The sequence below is a fragment of the Cervus elaphus genome, chromosome 6 (assembly GCF_910594005.1).
Source record: "Cervus elaphus chromosome 6, mCerEla1.1, whole genome shotgun sequence".
Taxonomy (NCBI): Eukaryota; Metazoa; Chordata; class Mammalia; order Artiodactyla; family Cervidae; genus Cervus; species Cervus elaphus.
Genome location: NC_057820.1, coordinates 31,045,015 through 31,061,073, shown reverse-complemented (window position 1 = coordinate 31,061,073; position 16,059 = coordinate 31,045,015). Strand labels below are relative to the sequence as shown.

At 36.5% G+C, this 16,059-nt stretch overlaps 1 protein-coding gene across 2 annotated transcripts in view; it reads right to left on the bottom strand.

The window, feature by feature from the left end:
• LOC122696503 (UDP-glucuronosyltransferase 2C1-like) overlaps positions 1–16,059 on the bottom strand; it is a 45,030-nt gene that overhangs the window by 6,688 nt on the left and 22,283 nt on the right. For both annotated transcript variants that reach the window (XM_043906575.1, XM_043906576.1), the window contains exons 4-5: positions 3,432–3,519; positions 158–377 (exon numbers count right to left, since the gene is read on the bottom strand). In XM_043906575.1, coding sequence (XP_043762510.1) covers positions 158–377; positions 3,432–3,519 — 308 coding nt within the window. The remainder of the gene's footprint in view (positions 1–157; positions 378–3,431; positions 3,520–16,059) is intronic.

The following is a 16,059-nucleotide window of genomic DNA, read 5'->3' as shown; positions in this document are numbered from 1 at the left end:
TACTTCCACAACATTTAGGAAGCATAAAATAATCTAATTTGCTACTAGGTATGTGCTGGTGATTATGCAAAAGTTATTAATTAAAAAATTTATGAAACTGATTATTCTTCAAGAAACAAGATGCTCCTTCTTAGAAAAGAATATAAACTCTACTCACAAAGGGTTGTTAATAACTGCTTTCAAAGCATTAAGCAGATCTGCACTTGTCATTCTTTGCAAGTCTACTTCAACAGCTGCCCCTTTGGCTTTCATACGAGCAACATTATCATGCTGGTCACCAAACATAGGAATTCCAACCATAGGGACCCCGTGGTAAATAGCTTCATAGATCCCATTGGTTCCACAGTGAGTGATAAAAGCTCTGGTTTTGGGATGACCTAAAAATTAAAAAAAAAAAAAAAAATTATTCTAAGTTGTAAGAATGTCAGAAACAGAAAATCATGATACCTTCATAAATCATTAATTCTATTAAATGACATCTTCTATATAATTCTGTGCCATGAGGCCTCATACAAATTCTAATAGGCTCCAAAGAAAGCAGCAATTAATTAGTCCAGGCTAAGAATAATTAGCATAATTATAATATATACATAAGTGTATATATATATATACATATATATGCACAATTTGGGGGGTCTCCAAAATCACTGCATATGGTGATTGCAGTCATGAAATTAAAAGATGCTTACTCCTTGGAAGGAAAGTTATGACCAACCTAGAGAGCATATTAAAAAGCAGAGACATTACTTTGCCAACAAAGGTCCTTCTAGTCAAGGCTATGGTTTTTCCAGTGGTCCTGTATGGATGTGAGAGTTGGACTCTAAAGAAAGCTGAGCGCTGAAAACTTGATGCTTTTGAACTGTGGTGTTGGAGAAGACTCTTGAGAGTCCCTTGGACTGCAAGGAGATCCAACCAGTCCATCCTAAAGATCATCAGTCCTGGGTGTTCATTGGAAGGACTCATGCTGAAGCTGAAACTCCAACACTTTGGCCACCTCATGTGAAGAATTGACTCATTGGAAAAGACCCTGATGCTGGGAGGGATTGGGGGCAGGAGGAGAAGGGGATGACAGAGGATGAGATGGCTGGATGCCATCACCGACTCGATGGACATGGGTTTGGGTAGACTCCAGGAGTTTGTGATGGACAGGGAGGCCTGGCGTGCTGCGATTCATGGGGTCGCAAAGAGTCGGACATGACTGAGTGACTGAACTGAACTGAACTGAAGTATAATTAGTGATTATAGCATGTAAGTCTTTCTAGAGACAATTGAGAAGTTTCCTGCAGAATAAACGATGAAGAGTATTTGTCATTTGACAAGCTGTTGGAGGTAGAACATATCAATAAAAAAGAATGGAGGGACTGAAGAAACCAAATATTTTTGTTAGTGGGAAAATATTTTTGTTTTTGGGAAAGGGGTGGTGAGATGTACAGGGTTTCACTACCAGAATGTTAGCATCAGTTCAGTTCAGTTCAGCTGCTCAGTCGTGTCCAACTCTTTGTGACTCCGTGGACTGCAGCTCGAGTCAAGCTCTCACATCCGTACATGACCACTAGAAAAACCATAGCCTTGACTAGACGGACCTTTGTTGGCAAAGTAATGTCTCTGCTTTTTAATACGCTGTCTAGTTTGGTCATAACCTATCTTCCAAGGAGTAAGCATCTTTTAATTTCATGGCTGCAAATACCATCTGCAGCAATTTTGGAACCTCCAAAAATAAAGTCTGCCACTGTTTCCACTGTTTCCTCATCTATTTGCCATGAAGTGGTGGGACCAGACGCCATGATCTTAGTTTTCTGAATGCTGAGTTTAAGTCAACTTTTTCACTCTCCTCTTTCACTTTCATCAAGAGGCTTTTTAGTTCCTCTTCACTCTCTGCCATAATGGTGGTGTCATCTGCATATCTCAGGTTATGGATATTTCTCCCAGCAATCTTGATTCCAGCTTGTGCTTCATACATTCCAGTGTTTCTCATGATGTATTCTGCATATAAGTTAAATAAACAGGGTGACAATATACAGCCTTGACGTACTCCTTTTCCTATTTGGAACCAGTCTATTGTTCCATGTCCAGTTCTAACTGTTGCTTCCTGACCTGCATATAGGTTTCTCAAGAGGCAGGTCAGGTGGTCTGGTATTCCCATCTCTTTCAGAATTTTCCACAGTTTATTGTGATCCACACAGTCACAGGCTTTGGCATAGTCAATAAAGCAGAAATAGATATTTTTCTGGAACTCTCTTGCTTTTTTGATGATCCAGCAGATGTTGGCAATTTGATCTCTGGTTCCTCTGCCTTTTCTTTAACCAGTTTAAATATGTGGAAGTTCACAGTTCATGTATTGTTGAAGCCTAGCTTGGAGAATTTTGAGCATTACTTTGCTAGTGTGTGAGATGAGTGCAATTGTGTGATAGCTTGAGCATTGCCTTTCTTTGGGATTGGAATGAAAACTGACCTTTTCCAGTCCTGTGGCCACTGCTGTATTTTCCAAATTTGCTGGTATATTGAGTGCATCATAGAAAAAGGCTATAGCAATTGCATGTGTACTCTGTTTAAGCATTTGACTCTATAGTAATAGAGAGCCAATTGTATTATAGATCATGAAATTTTTTGCCAGATTTTTTTTTTCCCTGTATGGTTGTAGTAGGCAAAAGAGAAGAGAAGTGGGATGAAATGGATGAAGAATCAGGAGGTTTTTGCAATATTCTATACAAAAGTTAATGGGAGCCTGATATAAAGATACTTTATTTGACTTTGATTCTGAGGAGGGAAAGACTATATCATAAATGAGAGAATTATAAATTCTATCTTTGTGTTACAGTTTGACAAAGATCCTTGACCAAAGTCTAGTCAGACTTCCCTGAACTCTTCTCCACTAGAATTTGATTTGGGGTCTCCTTTATCTCTGCATTGCAAGCACTCTACTAAGTCAGTTTAACAGATCAGCCTTGATGTCTGACCATCTTTCACAGTTGTCACCTCTTCTTTCACTATGCCCCAAGTGATATGTGATGACCTTAGCATACCTTCAGTAAGAATCTAATTAGGTTAGTTTTGCTAGGCTGTTCCTTTGCACCTGACATTTCCTCTTTCTAATTTTCCATACAGTGAACTTCCACTCACTATGCTCTTTTGTGATAAATTCTCCTCTTTTCTTTTCTGCATTCAGTGTTGAATCCAGGCTCTCTGTCATATTATAAAAGTCCATTGCACTAATAACTATACTGATCATGATGGTTTTGAAAAAAGTTTGCCTTAGTCTTTAAAAAGTGTCAGGAATAATCTGTTATTCGACAAACTCCAGAAGAAATATGAAGAAAACATTGAAGTTTTTTTTTTTTTTTAAATACAAATTTGTTGGATTATCTGTTATTAAGAAATTATTCACATTATCCCTCATTCAGCTCTGTTTATTTTACTTTCTTTGGTCTTACCAAGAAGATCATTCTGAGGAATCCATTTATATAGTCGGGTGTTGGCTCCTAATGTTTCTGGTTTCTTTCCTGTGTATCTCCACAGAACCTATTAAGATAAATGTCATTATTAGAAGATTTTTAGAATCACATCCTGTCAAAAGAAGGCAGTTAACCTAGGATTAATCAGGTCTGATGCCTTCAGGTAATACACAAGCAAACTGAGGCCCTAAGTGATTAGGTAATGAATGTTTTTAAACCATTGACACTACAACCATATTTTCTAAGACTTGCAACAATCCTAGTCAATAGGTTATCGTCCTTGGATTAAATCTAACTTGTAGATGAAGAAAAATGACAATCTGTATCTGAAACAACTATATACTGGTATTACTAGGCTACTCTGGTAAAGGGGATTTTTTGAAACAAAATTTTCAGAGGCAAAGGGGAGGGTTGTTATTTACCTCTTTGATCTTTTTTTAATATAGTTACTAGTAACAGAGATTCATATAGTAAAATATTAGTAATGATATTTTTCATTTTAAAGTATTGTAACTATTGAGTCTGGTGGCATTAAAAGCATCCACAATGGTGTGTAACCTTCAACTCTAACTGCACACTGAATATTTTCATCATCCCTCATGTCAGTTCTGTATCATTAAATAACTCCATATTCTTCTCATTCCCTAGCCCCTGATAGCTTCTGTTCTACTTTCTGTCTCTATAAATTTGATTACTTGAGGTAACAAGTACAAGTGGAACCATGCAATATTTGTCTTCCTCTGACTTAGTATTATTTTATTTCAGGGTTCATGCATGTTGCAACATATCAGAATTCCCTTTCTTTTTTAAGGTTGAACAATGTTTCATTATATATACATACATACATATATACACATGTACATACACACACACACACACACACACACACATATATATATATATGGGTTCTTAGTCACTCAGTCATGTCCACCTGTTTGTGGCCCCATGGACTGTAGCCCACCAGGCTGCTCTGTCCATGGGGGTTCTTCAGGCAATAATACTGGAGTGGGTTGCCATGCACCCCTCCAAGGGATCATCCCAACTCAGGGATTGAGCCCAGGTCTCCTGCATTGCATGTGGATTCTTTACCATCTGAGCCACCAGGGAAACCCATATACATACATATATATACGTATGTATATATATATATATATATATATATATATATATATATACACATTGCAAAGCAGAAATAGAGACACAGGCATAGAGAACAAATGTATGGATACCAGGGGGAAGTCAGGTGGAATGAATTGGGAGGTAGGGATTGACATATATACACTAGTGATACTATGTATAAAATAGATAACTAATGAGAACCTGTTATAAAGCATAGGGAACTCTACTCAATGCTCTGTGGTGGCCTAAATATGAATGAAATCCACCAAAAAGGGATATATGTATATATATAGCTGAATCACTTTGCTGCACAGTAGAAACCAACACAGCATTATAAAGCAACTGTACTCCCATAAAAATAAAAATAAATAAATAAGCAATATTAACCCTCAGAAAATAAAAAAAAAGAAAAATCTTCATCCATACATTTTGCTATCATGAATATTGTTGCTATGATTCAGTTCAGTTCAGTTCAGTCGCTCAGTCTTGTCCGATTCTGTGCGACAGCATGGACTGCAGCACACCAGGCCTCCCTGTTCATCGCCAACTCCCAGAGTTTACTCAAACTCATGTCCACTGAGTCGGTGATGCCATCCAACCATCTCATCCTCTGTCGTCCCCTTCTCCTCCTGCCCTCAATCTTTCCCAGCATCTGGGTCTTTTCAAATGAGTCAGTTCTTCGCATCAGGTGGCCAAAGTATTGGAGTTTCAGCTTCAGCATCAGTCCTTCCAGTGAATATTCTGGATTGACTTCCTTTAAGATGGACTGGTTGGATCTCCTTGCAGATCTCCTTGCAGTCCAACGCACTCTCAAGAGTCTCCAACAAAACAGTTCAAAAGCATCAATTCTTCAGTGCTCAGCTTTCTTTATAGTCAAGCTCTCACATCCACACATGACCACTGGAAAAACCATAGCTTTGACTAGATGGACCTTTGTTGGCAAAGTAATGTCTCTGCTTTTTAATATGCTATCTAGGTTGGTCATAGCTTTTCTTTCAAGAGGCGAACGTCTTTTAATTTCAAGGCTGCAGTCATCACCTGCAGTGATTTTGGAGCCCAAGAAAATTAAGTCAGCCACTGTTTCCACCGTTTCCCATCTATATGCCATGAAGTGATGGGAGCGGATGCCATGATCTTAGTTTCCTGAATGTTGAGTTTTATGTCAACTTTTTCACTCTCCTCTTTCACTTTCATCAAGAGGCTCTTCAGTTCTTCTTCACTTCCTGCCATAAGGATGGTGTCATCTGCATATCTGAGATTATTGATATTTCTCCCAGCAATCTTGATTCCAGCTTGTGCTTCATCCATTCCAGCATTTCTCATGATGTACTCTGCATATAAGTTAAATAAGCATGGTGACAGTATATAGCCTTGACATACTCCTTTCCCTTTTTGGAAGTAGTCTGTTATTCCATGTCCAATTCTAACTGTTGCTTCCTGACCTGCATACATATTTCTCAAGAGGCCGGTCAGGCGGTTTGGTATTCCCATCTCTTTAAGAATTTTCCGGAGTTTGTGGTGATCCACACAATCAAAGACTTTGGCATATTCAATAAAGCAGAAGTAGATGTTTTTCTGGAACTCTCTTGCTTCTTCAATGATCCAAAGGATGTTGGCAATTTGATTTCTGGATCCTCTGTCTTTTCTAAAACCATCTTGAGCATCTGGAAGTCCATGGCTCATGTACTGTTGAAGCCTGGCTTGGAGAATTTTGAGCATTACTTCATTAACATGTGAGATGAGTACAATTCTGCAGTAGTTTGAGCATTCTTTGGTATTGACTATCTTTGGGATTGGAATGAAAACTGACCTTTTCCAGTCCTGTTGCCATTGCTGAGTTTTACAAATTTGCTGGCATATTGAGTGCAGCACTTTCATAGCACCATCTTTTAGGATTTGAAATAGCTCAACTGGAATTCCATCACACTCCACCCCCCCTCCCCCAACTTTGTTAGTAGTGATGTTTCCTAAGGCCCACATGGCTTCACATTCCAGAATATCTGTCTCTAGGTTGGTGATCACACCTTGTGATTATCTGTGTCATGAATATATTTTTCGTATGGTTTTTCTGTGTATTCTTGCCACCTCTTCATAATATCTTCTGCTTCTGTTAGGTACATACCATTTCTGTCTTTTATTGTGTCTATCTTTGCATGAAATGTTTTCTTGGTATCTCTAATTTTCCTGACGAGATCTCTAGGTTTTCCCATTCTATTGTTTTCCTCTATTTCTTTTCACTGATCACTGAGGAAGGCTTTCTTATCTCTCCTTGCTATTCTTTGGAACTCTGCATTCATATGGGTATGATTATTTGATGTGCAAATATCTGTTTTAATCCCTGATTTCCAGTCCCTTCAATACAAGGACCAAGATTAGAATTTCTAGATCATCTGATCCTATGTTTAACTTTGCAGAAACCACAGGAATGTTTTCCACAGCAGATGCATCATTTTGCACTCCTAGTAGCAGTACACCAAGTTCCATTTCTCTACCAACATGTTGGTAGAGAACCAACACTTGTGATTTTCTTCTCACCAACACTTGTTACCAGCTTGTTACCAACTTACCAACTTGTTACCACTTCTCACCAACACTTGTTATTTTCCTTTTTTAAATAATTTCTTTTCTGATAATAGCTATCTTAATGAGTGAAGTGTTACTTCTGTGTTCTTTTGATTTGCATTTCCATAATGATAAATGAGCTTCTTTTTGTGTACTTTTGACCATTTGTATCTTCTTTGTAAAAGTCTATTCAAGTACTTTTTCACTTTTCAGTTAGATTTTTGTTGTTGTTGTCATTGTTATTGAGTTGTAACAGGGTTTTTTTTTTTTTTATGTATTGTGCACATTCATTCCTTCTCAGATATATAATTTGAAAAGATTTTCTCCCAATCTGCATATTTTATCTCACTTTCTTAATAGTATCTTTTGATGCACAAAGTTCTTAATTCAAAGAAGTCTGATTTGTATATTTTTTCTTTCTGCTTTTGTATTTGGTGTCTTACCTGTGAAATCATAGCACAATCCACTGTGGTGAAATTTTCCCTTAGGGTTTTCTTGTAAAAGTGCTGTTGTTTTACTTCAAAAGTCTCCGATGGATTTTTGACTTGATTTTCTGTATATGTCATAAGGTGACCATCCAATTTGCATCCTTTGCATGTGGATTCAAGGTCTTCTCTGCTAGTCTTCTGGTTATCCCCATTAATAGTTAATGAGAGCAATAAATTACTGCTCTTTGGTATGCCAGAGGAAAGAAGTGAGCTCAGGGTCTTCCTACTCTGCCATCTTGGCTGCGCTTCTATCATAGATTTTTATAATCCTTTTCATATCTATAAAACCATTAGTAATATCTCTAGGTTCATTTCTGATTTTAATTATTTTCATTTATTCTGTTTTTCCTTTTTTCCAGCTTAGCTCATGTTTTGATAATTTTGCTGATCTTTTCAATGAAGTAGCTTTCAGTTTTATTGATTTGCTATTTCTTTTAACTTTGTTTATCTCTGGGCTAATCTTATTTCCTTCTACCAGCTTTGGGTATAGTTTGACTTCTTTTTATAGTTCTTTAAGGTATAATATTAGGTTATTGAATTTAGGTCTTTCTTCATTTTAAAGGTAAGCACATTTACCTATAAATTTCCCTCTGATCCCTGCTTCCTCTGCATCTCTTGTTTTGATCTCTTCTGTTTCATTAATTTAAAAACTATTTTTAATTGTTCTTGGGATTTATTCTTTGACCTATTCTTAACTTTAAAACATACAAAAACTCTGCTCCTTAATATCTGCATCAAAGCCTTTCTGTAATCAATGTCATAAATTACATATTTAATCAGTGTTCCTAATTATATAAATTAATAATCATTTTTATATTTTTTTAAAGTATTGAGAAAATTTTAAAAATTTGGACTTACAATCAAAAGTCCAGGAAAAACAATGACTTTTGCTTTGTCCTGTTTGTCTTTTTCTTTTAATACTTTTTTTGACCACCATCTGGCAGGTGGGAGGGCTTCCCTTGTGGTTCAGCTGGTAAAGAATCCGCCCACAATGCGGGAGACCTGGGTTTGATTCCTGGGTTGGCAAGATCCCCTGGAGAAGGGAAATCCTTCTGCAGGGAAGAAGATCCCCTGGAGAAGTGCTACCCACTCCAGTATTGTGGCCTGGAGAATTCCATGGACTGTATAGTATATGAGATCGCAAAGAGTCAGATAGAACTGAGTGATTTTCACTCACAACCAAAATTAGAATGATACCAGCTTTTAAGATTACCTTTGTTTTTACCTTTACTGAAGCTATTTATTTCTTCATGTGGTTTGTGGTACTTTCCGGCCGCTTTTCCTTTCAGCCAAAAAGAGTCCAGTTTGCATTTTTTTATTGGCAAAGTCTAGTGGTAATAATGTACCCCAACTTTTGTTTTTCTGGTAATGTCTTAATTTCTACCTCAACTTTGAAGGAAATTTTGCCTGATAAAATTCCTAGTTAATGCTTTTTTTTTTTCTTTCAGCAGTTGGAATTTATCAATCTACTGCCTTCTGGATTCCAGGGTTTCTGATGAGAAATTTGCTGATCACCTTAGCGAAAATATCTTTTATGTGATTAATTACTTCTGTCTGGGCTTCCGTGTTGGCTCAGATGGTAAAGAATCTGCCTGCAATGTGGGAGACCTGGATTTGATTCCTGGGTTGGGAAGATCCCCTGGAGGAAGGCATGGTAACTCACTCCTGTATTCTTGCCTGGAGAATCCACATGAACAGAGGAGCCTAGCGGGCTACAGTTCATGGGGTCACAAACAGTTGGACACGACTGAGCGACTAAGCACAGTACTTCCATCTAGCTTCTTTCAGGATTTCCTCATTGTCTTCGACTTTTGGCAGCTTGATTTTAATATGTCTTTGTATAGTTATATTCAATTTTATTCTGTTTGAAGTTCTCTAAGCTTTTTGACTACCGCACAATTGAACTCATCTCACACGCTAGTAAAGTAATGCTCAAAATTCTCCAAGCCAGGCTTCAGCAATACATGAACCGAGAACTTCCAGATGTTCAAGTTGGTTTTAGAAAAGGCAGAGTAACCAGAGATCAAATTACCAATATCTGCTGGATCATCAAAAAAGCAAGAGAATTTCAGAAAAACATCTATTTCTGCTTTATTGACTATGCCAAAGCCTTCAACTGTGTGGACCACAATAAACTGTGGAAAATCCTGAAGGACATGGGAACACCAGACCACCTGACCTGCCTTTTGAGAAACCTATATGCAGGTCAGGAAGCAACAGTTAGAACTGGACATGGAACAACAGACTGGTTCCAAATAGGAAAAGGAGTACAACAAAGCTGTATATCGTCACCCTGCTTATTTAACTTATATGCAGAGTACATCATGAGAAACGCTGGGCTGGAAGAAGCACAAGCTGGAATCAAGATTGCTGGGAGAAATATCAATACTCTCAGATATGCAGATGACACCACCCTTATGGTAGAAAGTGAAGAGGAACTAAAAAGCCTCTTGATGAAAGTGAAAGAGGAGAGTGAAAAAGTTGGCTTAAAGTTCAACGTTCAAAAAACAAAGATCATGGCATCTGGCCCCACCACTTCATGGGAAATAGATGGGGAGAGAGTGGAAACAGTGTCAGACTTTATTTTTTGGGGGCTCCAAAATCACTGCAGATGGTAACTGCAGCCATGAAATTTAAAGACGTTTACTCTTTGGAAGAAAAGTTATGACCAATCTAGATAGCATATTAAAAAGCAGAGACATTACTTTGCCAACAAAGGTCCATCTAGTCAAGGCTATGGTTTTTCCAGTGGTCCTGTATGGATGTGAGAGTTGGACTGTGAAGAAAGCTGAGCACTGAAAACTTGATGCTTTTGAACTGTGGTGTTGGAGAGGACTCTTGAGAGTCCCTTGGACTGCAAGGAGATCCAACCAGTCCATCCTAAGGGAGATCAGTCCTGGGTGTTCATTGGAAGGACTGATGCTGAGGCTGAAACTCCAGTACTTTGGCCACCTCATGCGAAGAGTTGACTCATTGGAAAAGACCCTGATGCTCGGAGGGGTTGGGGGCAGGAGGAGAAGGTGACGACAGAGGATGAAATGGCTGGGTGGCATCACCAACTTGATGGGCATGAGTTTGAGTAAACTTCGGGAGTTGGTGATGGACAGGGAGGCCTGGTGTGCTGCGATTCATGGGGTCGCAAAGAATTGGACATGACTGAGCAACTGAAATGAACTGAACTGAACTGAAGCTTTTTGAATTTTTAGATTCATGATCTCTTTCATTAAAATATTTCATGCCATTATTTCTTTAATATCCTTTCTACCCATTTCTCTTTTTCTATAAGTACCACAATTTTTGTGCTCATTCATAGGGTGGTATCCCACTCTTGTTTTAGGGCTCATTCTTCTTCATTTGTTTTTCTTTCTAGTCCTCCAATTTGATAATTTCAATTATCCTTTCTTTAAGTTTGCTGATACTTCTGCATGGTCATGTCTGATTTGGAACCACTGATGTGAATTTTTCATTTTAATTATTGCAATTTTTAACTCCAGAATTTTTTGTTCTTTTAATTTCCCCCTTTATCAGTATTTTACTTCATTTCTACTTCATTTCCTTCTCTTTATTGTTCTCTTTCTTTAGCTCTCTGTGCATCTTTAAGACAGTGGTTTTAAAGACTTTTTTTCCAGTAATTGCAAAATCCAATCTTCCTCAGGAATAGTTTCTCTCAATTAATTTTGTTCCTTTGATTGAAACATATTTTATCTATTTTTTTGTCTTGCTGTATTTGTTGAAAACTGTACTTTTGATTTTTATAATGTACTAATTCCAGAAATCCTTCTTCTTAGTGTCTGATTTTTTTTGTTGTTGTTGTTGAAGAATTTATCTTTTCCAGGAATCAGGCTATGGTTAAAGCCTTAGAACTTTAAGGACTTTTCAGGACTTTTATGAACCTGATTCTTTCCCTGGATATGAACACAACTTTTAAAATTTTACTGTATGTGAGTTTTTTTAAATAGCTTAATTCTTTAATGTCTGATTCTCAAATTAAGAAAAAAAAGAGATACAATTTTTAAAAATAGTGCTGATTTTTTTTTTAATTTGTTCAAATAAGCTGGACTTTATTTATTTATTTAATTTTATGTAACTCATACTCCCTGATATAAACTGCCAGGAAAATTTCCAGGAAGAAATCTTTACAATAACAATAATCTCAACTATTGACTGGTGATTGTGTGCTATACAATGTGGCAAGCACTTTCATATGTTGTCTCTTTTTATTCTCCATAACAAGTCTATGAGCGAGGCATTATTTGCACATTTTATATATGAGGAAAACTTCAAACTAGAGTTTATCTAATTTTCTTGAGCCAGGATTGAAACATGATCTATATGACTCTAAGCCCATAATCTTGAGTGAGCAAGTAATCTGAATGCTGTCGTTTGTCCTGTTTTCTTTTTCTTTTTTTTTTTAATAGACTTGTTCTGATTTTTCATGGATCACAATAGTCCCCTTCTATGTATGAACTCAACATCTAAAATAACCATTTATGCTCTAAGTGCTAACAAATTTAAGCCTCTACTTTTGGAAAGCATTCACCATTTGAAAGATGGTATTAATAAGTGGACCTGAATAACTGAATCTTCTTAACTGAATCTTCTTAAATGTGTCAAAAGTCTCCAAACATCCCACTCATTGCATTAATCTCTAGATTTATGTTTATTCTAATTATACTTTATCATAAAGATTAAAACATATAAGCTTCTGATAATGGGATTTGAAATAATTGTGGCCATTATGTGGGACCACAACTCAGTGATCAAGGGCACTAATTAGCAATAAAGAGCCCCAATATGTGGAGAATAAAGTCTTTATTGCCCATTATGGTGCGACTAAATTATACCAAGGACACAGGCATGCTGGCAGCCAGCAGGTTGGATAATGGAGGTTTTGAAGCTGGTACTGTGCTAAAGGGCTGAAATGACCAAATTAACTACAGTTTACCATTTTGGCTTTACCCTGCAAGTTGCAAGTACTCAGAGTTCCAATATGGTTACTTCAGACAGCTTCTTTAAAAAAAAAAATTATTGGAGTATAGTTGATTTAAAATATTGTGTTAGTTTCACATGTACAGCAAGGTGATTCAGTTATACATGTACATATATCCACCTTTATTAGATTTTTTCCTATATAATTCATTACAGAGTATTGAGTAGAGTTCCCCATATTCTACAGTAATTCTTATTATCTATTTTATATAAAGTATTGTGTACATGTCAATTCCAATCTCCCAGTTTATCCCCCCATCCCTCTGGTAATCATAAGTTTGTTTTCTGTATCTATAACTCTATTTCAGTTTTGCAAATAAGTTCATTTGTACCCCTTCTTTAGATTCCACATATAAGTGATATCAAATGCTCTTGGCCTTTCTCTGTCTGACTAATTTCATTCAGTATGACAATCTCTCTGTACATTCACATTTGTGCAAATGGCATTATTTTGTTCCTTTCTATGACTGAGTATTCCCCCATTCCTTTGTTGATTGACATTTAGTTTGACTTCATGTCCTGACTATTGTAAACTGTGCTGATACTGAACACTGTGGTGCATGTATCTTTCTGAATTATGGCTTTATCCAGATATAAGCCCAAGCATGGGATTGTTGGATCATTTGGTAGCTCTATTTTTAGTTTTTTAAGGGATCTCCATACTGCTCATCATAGTGGCTGTACCAATTTACATTATCACCAATATTGTAAGAGGGTTCCCCCTTCTCCTCACCCTCTCTAGCATCTACTGTATGAAGATTTTTTGATGATGGTCATTCTCTTCAATGTATGATGATACCCCATTATGGTTTTGATTTGTATTTCTCTAATAATTAGTGATGTTGTCCTAATTTTCATGTGTTTGTTGGCCATCTTATGTCTCCTTGAAAGAAATATCTAGTTAGATCTTCCACCATTTAAAAAATTTTAAATATATATTGAGCTGCATGAGCTGGTTGTATATTTTAGAGATTAATTCCTTCATTTGTAATTATTTTTTCCAATTCTGATGATTGTCTCCATTTGGTTTAAGGTTTCCTCTGCTTGCAAAAGCTTTTAAACTTAATTAGGCCCCATTTGTTTGTTTTTGTTTTTATTTCCATTACTCTAAGTGGTGGATCAAAAAGATCTCATTGAGATTTATGTCAGAGAGTGTTGTGCCTATTTTTTCCTCTAAGAGTTTTATAGTATTTGGCATTACATTTAGATCTTTAATCCATTTTGAGTTCATTTTTGTGTATAGTGTTAGGGAGTATTCTAATTTTATTTCTTTAAATGTAGCTATACTGTTTTCCCAGGACCATTTATTGAGGAGACTGTCTTTTTTCCACTGTATATTCTTGTCTCCTTTGTCATAGATTAATTGGCCATAAGTGTGTGAGTTTATTTCTGGAGTTTCTTTCCTGTTTCATTGATCTGTATTTCTAGTTTTTGTGCCAGTACCATATTGCCTTTATTACCGTAGCTTTGTAGTACCATCTGAAATTGGGGAGCCTGATTCCTCCTACTCCATTTTTCTTTCTGAAGATCATTTTGGCTATTTGAGGGGTTTTGTGTCTCCATACAAATTGTACATTTTTTGTTTGTTTGTTTGTTCTAATTCTGTGAAAAATGCTATTGGTAATTTGATAGGGATTGTACTAAATCTGTAGATTGTTTTGGGTAGTATAATCATTTTCACAATATTGATTCTTCCAAACCAGGAATATAGTATATCTCTCCATCTTTCTGTGTTTTCTTTGACTTCTTTCATCAATATCTCATAGTTTTCTGAATATAGGTCTTTTGCCTCCTTTGTTAGATTTACTCATAGGTATATTTTCTTTTTGCTGTTATAGTATATGAGATTGTTTTCTTAATTTCTCTTTCTGGTCTTTGTTGTTAAGTGCATAGGAGTGCAAGAGATTTCTGTGTATTGATTTTGTATCCTGCAACTTTACCAACTGCATTCTTGAGCTCTAGCAGTTTTCTGGTAGCATATTTAGGATTTTCAGTGTATAGTATCATGTCATCTGCAAACAGTGAGAGCTTTATTTCTTCTTTTCTGATTTGAATTTTTATTTTTTTCACTCTAATTGCCATGGTTACTACTTCCTAAATGAACTTCTATGGATAGTAGAAAAAGTTGAGGTGACAACTAGAAATGAGAAAACCTTAAATGATAAAGCTACCTAGTAAGGAAAACACACAGTAAAGACAGGATAATATCACACACAAATATGATATTGAAACCAGCAACTGTGAAAAGTGGAGATTACAGATGTAGGATATTGGAAATGCGTTTTTGAAATGATATTTGAAATGAAATGATATTTAAAAGTAAAAGATCAACAACTTAAAACAACTTTGTTTATATGTGAAAGTGAAAGTCATTCAATCGTGTCTGACTTTGCAACCCCAAGGGTGTAGTTCATGGAATTCTCTAGGCCAGAATACTAGAGTGGGTAACCTTTCCCTTCTCCAGGGCATCTTCCCAACCCAGGGACTGAACCCAGGTCTCCCACATTACAAGTGGATTCTTTACCAGCTGAGGCATAAGGGAAGCCCAGAAAGCTGGAGTGGGCAGTCTATCCCTTCTCCAGCAGATCTTTCAGACCCAAGAATAGAACAGGGGTCTTCTGCACTGCAGGCAGACTCTTTACTAACTGAGCTATCAGGGAAGACCTTTGTATATATATAGACTGCTATATCAAAATCTTATGGGAAATGCAAAGCAGAATCTACAATAGGTTCACACATAAAAGAGAAAAAGCAATCACAACACAAAGCAAAATATGGTCATCTAGCCACAACAGAAGATGCAAAAAAAGGAAGGGAAGAAAAAAACCTGTGGAAACAAATCCCAAACAATTAAGAAAATGGCAACAGGAGCATACATATCAATAATTACCTTACATGCAAATGGATTAAGTACTCTAACCAAAAGATATAGCCTGATAATTGATAAAGAAAACCAGACTCATATATATGCTGTCTACAAGATACCTACTTTAGACCTAGGGACACATACAGATTGAAAGTGAGGAGATGGAAAAAGATATTCCATGCAAATGGAAAGTAAAAGTAAATTGAGGTAATAATACTTATACCACACAAAATTGACTTTAAGATAAGGATTACCAGAAGAGAAAAGGAAGGACATTACATAGTGATCAAGGGACTCAATCTAAGAAGAATATATAACAGCTTTTAAAGTATATGCACCCAATATAGGAGAGCCTCATTATATAAGGCAAATGCTAACAGCCATAAAAAGGGAACTCAACAGCAACACAATAATAGTGGGGGCACTTACACCAATGGGCAGATCTTCCAGACAGAAAGTCAATAAGAAAACACAAGTCTTAAATGACACATTAGATCAAATAGATTTAATTGATATTTATAAGACTTTCCATCTGAAAGCAGCAGAATACAGTTTTCTTCTCAAGTGCACACAGAGCATTCTT